The following is an 8,379-nucleotide window of genomic DNA, read 5'->3' as shown; positions in this document are numbered from 1 at the left end:
CCTAAGGGTGAAGAAGAAAATCCCCAAGGGCTAGAAAGCCTATTTGAAGGAATAATTGAGAAAAACTTCCCTGGTCTTGCTAGAGATTTAGATATCCAGGTACAAGAAGCTCAACAGACACCTGGGATATTCATTGCAAAAAGGCAATCACCAAGACACATGGTCATCACCAAGACACATAGTCATTATACTGGCCAGAGCCAACATGAAGGAGGAACTCTTGCAAGCCCTGAGTCAAAAACATCAAGTAACTCACAAAGGAAAACCCATCAGGCTAACTGCAGTCTTCTCAACCAAGACGTTACAAGCCAGAAGGGGTTGGGGCCCCATATTCAGTCTTCTTAAACAGAATAACTGCCAGCCTAGAATTTTGTATCCTGCAAAACTAAATTTCACATATGAAAGAGACATACTTTTCCATACAAACAAACACTGAGGGAATTTGTCAAGACCAGATCTGCCCTGCAGGAAATACTCAGAATTGCATTATACATGGATTAGCACAATAGACATCCACCATAGTAAAACCACTCAAAAGCTAAAGCTCAGTGCTCATATTGAATAATAGCATAAAAGGTAAAACAAAGCAGTAAGGTATTACCCAATAGGATGAATTGAACGGCATCCCACATATCAGTTCTATCGATCAACGTGAATGGTTTGCATTCCCCACTCAAGAGACATAGACTGGTTGAATGGATAAAAAATATACAAGCCAAATTTCTGCTGTCTCCAGGAAATACATCTAACCCACAAGACCTCATACAGACTCAATGTGAAGGGATGGAAAAAATATATTCCATTCAAATGGAAACAAAAAGAAAGCAGGTATAGCCGTTCTCATATCAGATAAATTTGACTTTATATTAACAATAATAAAGAAAAACAAAGATAGTCATTGTATACTTGTAAAAGGAGCAATTCAACAAGAAGACATAACAACCCTAAATATTTATGCATGCAATACAAGAGCACCCAGATTAATAAAGCAAACCCTATTAGATCTAACCAGAGATAAACAGCAACATTGCAATTGCCAGGGAATTCAACACTGACAGGACTGGGCAGAGCATACAAACAGAAAATAAATAAAAAAATAGTGGACTTAAAGGATACTCTAGAACAAATGGGCCTAACAGACATTTATGGAACATTTTACCCCCAAAACTATGGAATATACACTCTTCTCATGAGCACATGGAACATTCTCCAAGACTGATCATATTTTAGGCCATAAAACATGGCTCAACAAATTCAAAAAAATAGAAATCATACCATGTATCTTCTCAGTCAACAGTGGAATAAAACTAGAAATCAACTCCAAGAGAAACACATTTAATTCTACACAAAGTCATGGAAATTAAACAACCTGCTGCTGAACAATTATGGATCAACAATGAAATTAAGATGGAAATCAAAAGATTCCTTGAACTGAGTGACAAAGGGGACACAGCTGTCAAAATGGATGAGATTCAGCAAAGGTGGTCCTAAGGGGAAAATTCATAGCCTTAAATGCCTACATCAAAAAGATACAAAGATCACAGATTAACAATCTAATGATACATTTCAAGGAACTAGAAGAGGAAGAGCAAACCAAACAGTCATTTTATCAAAAAGTCACCTGCAGTAGAATGTTTATTGCGGCACAATTCACAATTGCAAAGATGTGGAATCAAGTACCCATCAGTTCATGAGTGGGTTAACACAATGTGGTATGTGTATACTATTGAATACTACTCAGCCATGTAGAAGGATGACTTAATGCCTTTTGTAACAATTTGGATGGAACTGGAGACCATCATCCTAAGTGAAGTATCTAAAGGATGAAAAAACAAACATTACGTGTACTCGCTATTAAACTGGAACTAATCTATGAGCACAGATGTGAACAAAGGCAAGTAAAACTCAGTGGAAAACAAGTGGGGGGCGGGAGGGAGAAGGGATGGGCAAAAACCTACCTAACCAGTACGATGAACACTATCTGGGTGATGGGCACACTTATAACCCTGACTCAAGCATAACAAAATCGATACATGTTACCAAAAACATTTTTACCCTCATAATATTTTGAAATCAAAAAAGTCTGGTAATAAATATTTCAGATTTTGTGGGCCAAAATGCAAAATTGATCTGTAGGTAAATATGTAATAAGAGAGAAAATAAATTCTCACAATTTTTTTAATGGATGAAATTTGGAATAATATCTTTTGGGAGGGTGATGAAATTTCACTTAATTGGGGCTCAATGTTGGTGTTTTGTATTATTAAGTCAATTGCAAATGTTCATCTGTGAAAAACATTCTTTTTTTTTGCTTTGTTTTGAGACAGAGTCTCACTCTGTTGCCCTGGCTAGAGTGAGTGCCGTGGCGTTAGCCTAGCTCACAGCAACCTCAAAGTCCTGGGCTCAAGCCATCCTACTGCCTCAGCCTCCCAAGTAGCTGGGACTACAGGCATGCACCACCATGCCCGGCTAATTTTTTCTATATATTTTTAGTTGCCCAGATAATTTCTTTCTATTTTTTTAGTAGAGACGGGGTCTCACTCTTGCTCAGCCTGCTCTCCAACTCCTGAGCTCAAACAATCCACCCGCCTCGGCCTCCCAGAGAGCTAGGATTACAGGTGTGAGCCACTGCGCCCGGCCTGTGAAAAACATTCTTACCTTGCTGGTCATACAAAAACAGATAATGAGCCAGATTTGGCCCACGAGCTGCAGTGATTGGCCCACCCCTGGTTTTGTCATCAGCTTTTTTTGCCTGTTCCCAAATTTTGGCTCTGGTCTAATGAGAAATTGTGGCGTTTTACCTGGGCCACTGCTGCCTGTACACACGCATGAAATCTGACAGAGCAACTTTTGGGCACTTCCTCTGTCCTTGATACCCAAAGTGTTATTCTTGACCAGTAATTAGGTCTCACCTGGAAACTTGTTAGACATGCAGAATCTCCGGCTCTGCCTTGGAACAACTGCATCAGAATCTGAATTTAAACTAGATCCCTTGATGATTCCTATGCACATTAAACTTTGAGAAGCACTGCTCTAACATAGAGCACTACGAGGCCTGACCTACCAAAATCCAATGAAAGACAGTTCTCCAGACAATTTCAAGCAAAGCAAACATATCTGCCTCATTGTTGTAGTTCATTTGTGCTTTATAACAAAATATCTGAGACTAGGTAATCTATAAAGAACAGAAATTTATTTTCTCACAGTTCTGGAAGCTGGAAAATTTAAGATCAAGGGCTACTCTTGGCACCTAAGATGTTGCCTTGAACACTGTATCCTTCAGAGAGGAGGAATGCTGTGTCCTCACATGGGAGAGGCTGAAGGGCAAAAGGGACAAACTCCCTTTGTCAAGGCCTTTTATAAAGCCACCTAATCCCATTCATGAGGTCAGAGCCCTCGTGACTCAATCACCTCCCAAAAGCCACACCTCCCAATACTGTTGCATTGGAGATTAAGTTTCAACATAAATGTTAAAAAGGATAAAAACATTCAAACCATAGCATTCATTTACCCAGATATTTTAGGGCAAAGCATATTTTACCTGAAGTATCTAGATAACTATGTTCACTTTTTATTTGCTACTGCACTTTGGTGTCAATGAAAAATAACTTTTTAAAAATTCAAAGCAAAGTTTGATTCCAACCTAAATTTAATCCACTCCATTTTTAATTCTTAACTTGTTTGAGACCATAACACACCTAAAGCACAGTGTAGTTTATCAGAATGCACACATTTTAAACCTCTAGCAGATCTGTATTTATAAGATAAAACACAATGGTTCCAAAGGACACATTATATTCAGATAAATAACATTTGTTTTAATATTGGTTGTGTGGCTGCAGACAAGTCCATAAGTGTCATGAAGCTGTTATAGTTTATTCTATTATTCTACCATGTAATAATTTTCCAAATTAGACCACAGTGAAATAAAGTCAGAATTTATTCAAATATTAAGGTTGTACTTTCCATTTTATATTGAAGCAAAATCTAATGCTTAAAAAATGGATGTGTTCAGATGCTTTAGGCATTGGCTAAATTTATTTACTGACAAAACCATAGGGTTTCTATAGGTAGTCTGATGTATGACTCTCTCATAGGTAAGCTTGTAATGATACGTATGAAATTCTACAAAATCCTTGAGAAAATCTCCATGGATCCATGATTTTGGCAAATTCCCAGAATAAGAAATTTGCTCATGTGAGAACATACTGGTGTTCATGAACCACTCTCACAGAGGCAAATAATTTTATTGCCAGATGTATCTGCTGCCATTGGTAAAGATATTTTTCACTCACTATTAGAATGGCATATATTTTTTATTTTTATTGTTTCTTCTATTAGTGGTATGTTGCTATATTTGATGTGAGCTATCCATCTTTTATCTTTTGTTTCTCTTTAGACCACTGAAACTCATTTCAGGAGGCTCAGCTTCAGTTTGTGCTTTAATTTCTGAATATAGAACAGGTAACTCATTTACATAGAGATCAGATCCACAAATGCATGTCCATAAGGCATCGATTATTGCTTCAGATGGTATATTAGATGATCTACTTCACCTTAAATTTAATTGCAATTTTATGTTAACTTTAAGAATAAAGAACAGTAATGCACTTTTATCAAACAAATGAACAACTGAATGAATAACTTACACAAGCTAGATATTTACAGGTTACTTCTCTTGTGTTTACACAATGTCTCCTATCAAGTACTTTGTGATGGGTGTACACTGTGTTTCTTGGGAAAATTTATATTTGAAAACGAAAAAAGAAATTTTGCCTGATATAATCCTACTTTCAATAAAAGAGACCGAATCCCTGACTCTACTTTTAATTTATTTACCACTTTGATTTGAACCAAAAAGAAAAAAAGAACTTTATATGACTACCAATTATTAGAACTAGTAGAAGTCACTGGTTATGTATAAAGGGACAACACTTTGGCCATACCTGTATCCTAAAAAACTTTTAGTCAGCATTTGAATTTTCACGTTTTTATTTTAAAGAGGAAGGTTTTGCAGATACTTGAATCTACTTCATCTGCATTTCAATGTAAATGTTATTTAAAAGCCAAGATAATTGCTACCTACTGTGTTGTACACTTCTGCTTTGTGGAAGACTTAGTAACAATCTTAATTAGGCTAATTTTAGTCAGATTAATACTTGTGTGTGTCAGCACTAACTATTGAATGCCACATACTGCAGGATCTTAATTAATGCTAAGAAAAAGAAATACTCATGGTGTAAACACTTTCAAACTGAAAAAGCTAAAATGAAAATGAAGTACACCCAATTATGACAAAAGACAAATTACAATGATATCACTAGTTCTAGATTTTTAGTGAATTAAGGCTGACTTTTGAGTAGATAAATCCACTCAAATGTAATATTAACAAAATACAGTCATGATAACTATTGAGCATATCAAGTGTTTGTCTTTCACAGTTTACAGATGTTTTATGGTTGATACCCTGATGTACTTCTTGATTGCACTAGGCAATAAACTTGGGAATGTCATATCTTGAACCAGAAACCTTTCTTTCATTGCATTGCTTATGAGCTAGATAAAGAAAATAAGTTATTTTTTCCTTTATTAAATTTCTAGTTTGACCAAGTGGGTGAGATTTCCCCATAGCTCACTCTCAGTCTGGGCTATGATTTTGCACGTCAAACATTAGCATGGTCTTCACCATCTGACTCCTTTAACATGACAGTCCCTGGAAGGGGAATGACAGAATGTAGAAGGGAATGAGAGAGTATGAGGAGTAACTGCCCATTATGGTGACAAAAGGAGATTTTCGTTTACTTCATAGTGCTAACTGGAAATAGCAGTAAGGATTCCAAGGTAACACAGATAATTTATTAATAACTCTTTAACAGCTATGCATAGCTGGTAAGCAGAATAATAATAATAATAATAACAATAATAATAATAATTTAATTTCCTTAGAATCAGAAGACCTGAATTCAAATGACACTATCTTCATGACACTTACTATCTTGGTCTATTAAATGATGGCTTATCATGAGGTTAAATGTAATATGTATATAAAGGCACCAAAGTTCAAATTAGGAACTCATAATGTATGTTCATTCATAATTCAGATACTTATATATTTTGCCCACATTTTCAGGCACTTGAGTTCAAAGTGAAAGGAAATTTTAATATTAGACTAATTCAATTATGTAAATTAATATCAAAAAGTACCCTAGGTTTCTACTTTTATGTTTGATAAAACTTGTTAATCTTCCATAATCATAACCAGAATGTGGAAAACTTAAGTAAATATCTGATATAAAAGATGCATATCATCACACTTTTGTATTCCCATAGCAAAATATTATGCAAATAAATGAACAACTATGCAAATGAATGAATGAATGGAGTCTGGTTCAGAAACAACTGAATTCAGTATTCTGTACCCAGTGGAACATACAGCTTACTTTCTTTTGAAGTGAATCTAGTTTTTCTTTTTTCTTGTGCAACAGGTCTTGTTACCAGTCTTGAAGGAGAATATTTAATTCATTAATAACATCAAACAATATACTAGATAACTCTGTCTAACTTTTCTCTATTCAGAAAGAAAATGTTCTTCTTTAGAAATAGACATTATTTCAAATATGTGGGAGTGGAGAATTGTCCAAGAGAAAGTTGTTCATTGTAAAGTGAATTTAAGGTTTCTTATTCTCAGCAAGGCTTTCTAATGTGATTCTTTAAGCCACATTGTATAGTATATTTTCCTGAAGTAGCCCAGATTTTTACATTTGTAGTAAATAAACATGATTTGGAAACCCAGATTGGGATGTTTCATGACACTATACAAGACTGCCAAGATTTTTGGCATTTTGCAATAAAAATTTTCCCCGATTTGTCCTGCATTCATTCGGTTTCAATTGTGTATTTGCTGAGGGTATATACATACAATGTCTTACTTTCCTTTTGTATCTTTAAAATGCTCAAGATAATGCTGGGCATTCACTAAATACTTTCTGTTTATGCTTACCGAACAATTAATCATGTTCCTTGCTATTTCACTCATAATAATAGCCAACATTTATAGAGCTTTCATTATGTGTCAGGATTATTTTCTGGGCACTGATGTCATCCTGAGTAATTTCAAAACTTTTATAGAACAAAGGGACCCAAGATTTATCTATGGTATTGAAAAAAATAATGAAAAAAATAAGCAAACTAAAGAAAAGAAAGGTTAGGTGCCTGTCCAAAGTCACCTAGGAGAAATTCAGAGGCAGAACAGGGGCTAAGACCCAGATCTCTAATTCTTATATTGAGACTGATTTTCCTGCACTTGTTCTCTTGTTCCTGAGTGTGTCTGCAGGAATACGGGCAGAGGAGAGCGCGATCAGAATGGATTTCAGTTCCTTCTCTCCCATTTTAATCAGAGAAATTTCATTTTATGATCCATTTATTGTGTTCAGAATAAGATATCCTAAATTGTTTCACTTTAAAAAAATGTTTGAAAATCATTATTGCTATATACCTTACTATTTGAAAAGGTATTATATTGAAGCTGTGAATCAGAATACTAATTTTTAATACATTTTACTACCGGTTCAGAAATTAAAATTATTTTGGAGGGTTTGTTACCTGTATTTATTTTTAAGAGCATATTTAACATTGACTTGGGAGTAAGGACAGCCTCACTTGCAGAAGGATAGGCCATTTGGTGGTGCTGGGAATTTCGCCATCTCTTTATATTACATGTGGGTTCTGAGGAGGCATGAAAGGATGGGAAGAAGACTGGACACTGATGTCTAGGTAGAGATTTGGGAAGCTGGATCTTAGCACTCACAAATTCATCTTTTTTTTTTTCCGATTTGTCAAAATCTGACCCTATTCAGGAGCATAGAAGTAGTTTAGATCTTAGCAGAGTGGTGTTTGTTTGTTTGTTTGTTTTTAAGTTGTGAGCAATTCTCTCGAAAGGTAAGTTGTACTTACTAACGCATGCTGACAGAAGTGGTCCATCTCTCTTAGAGGGAAATAGGCAGGTGCTGAAATACTCCATAAAAGGAGCCAGAATTAGTAATGGTAGGATGCTGATGGCACTCATTACTGCAATTGGCAGAAGAAATCCATCCACATTCAGGTTGGAATTCATGGTCTGCAGATAATATCCCGAAGGAATCTGTATTCAAGAGGGAAGCAGCAGGCATTAAGACAGTGGTTTAACTTTGAAGAAAGCATCCTGCGCCAACTGTCTTCCTCCTTGCACCTACTCTCTGAGAGATGAGCTCGATGTTTCCCAGCTTTCCAAGGTCCCAGTTATGACCTGATAAAGGGTCTTCATCTGTGGCAATAGGAGCTATTTAGTTTATTGATGATACTACTGATTCTTTACGGAAGACTCTTTTGTCATTTAGTCTA

At 35.7% G+C, this 8,379-nt stretch overlaps 1 protein-coding gene across 1 annotated transcript in view; it reads right to left on the bottom strand.

Annotated features, from left to right (window-relative positions):
- Nucleotides 1-8,379, bottom strand: part of SLC15A5 (solute carrier family 15, member 5) — a 100,088-nt gene that overhangs the window by 52,408 nt on the left and 39,301 nt on the right. The window contains exon 5 of the mRNA XM_012662775.1: nt 7,954-8,140. Within this exon, the coding sequence (XP_012518229.1) occupies nt 7,954-8,140 (187 nt within the window). The remainder of the gene's footprint in view (nt 1-7,953; nt 8,141-8,379) is intronic.

This window comes from Propithecus coquereli, unplaced genomic scaffold (assembly GCF_000956105.1).
Source record: "Propithecus coquereli isolate 6110/MARCELLA unplaced genomic scaffold, Pcoq_1.0 Scaffold78, whole genome shotgun sequence".
Lineage (NCBI taxonomy): Eukaryota > Metazoa > Chordata > Mammalia > Primates > Indriidae > Propithecus > Propithecus coquereli.
This window is presented reverse-complemented; position numbering and strand designations above follow the sequence as displayed.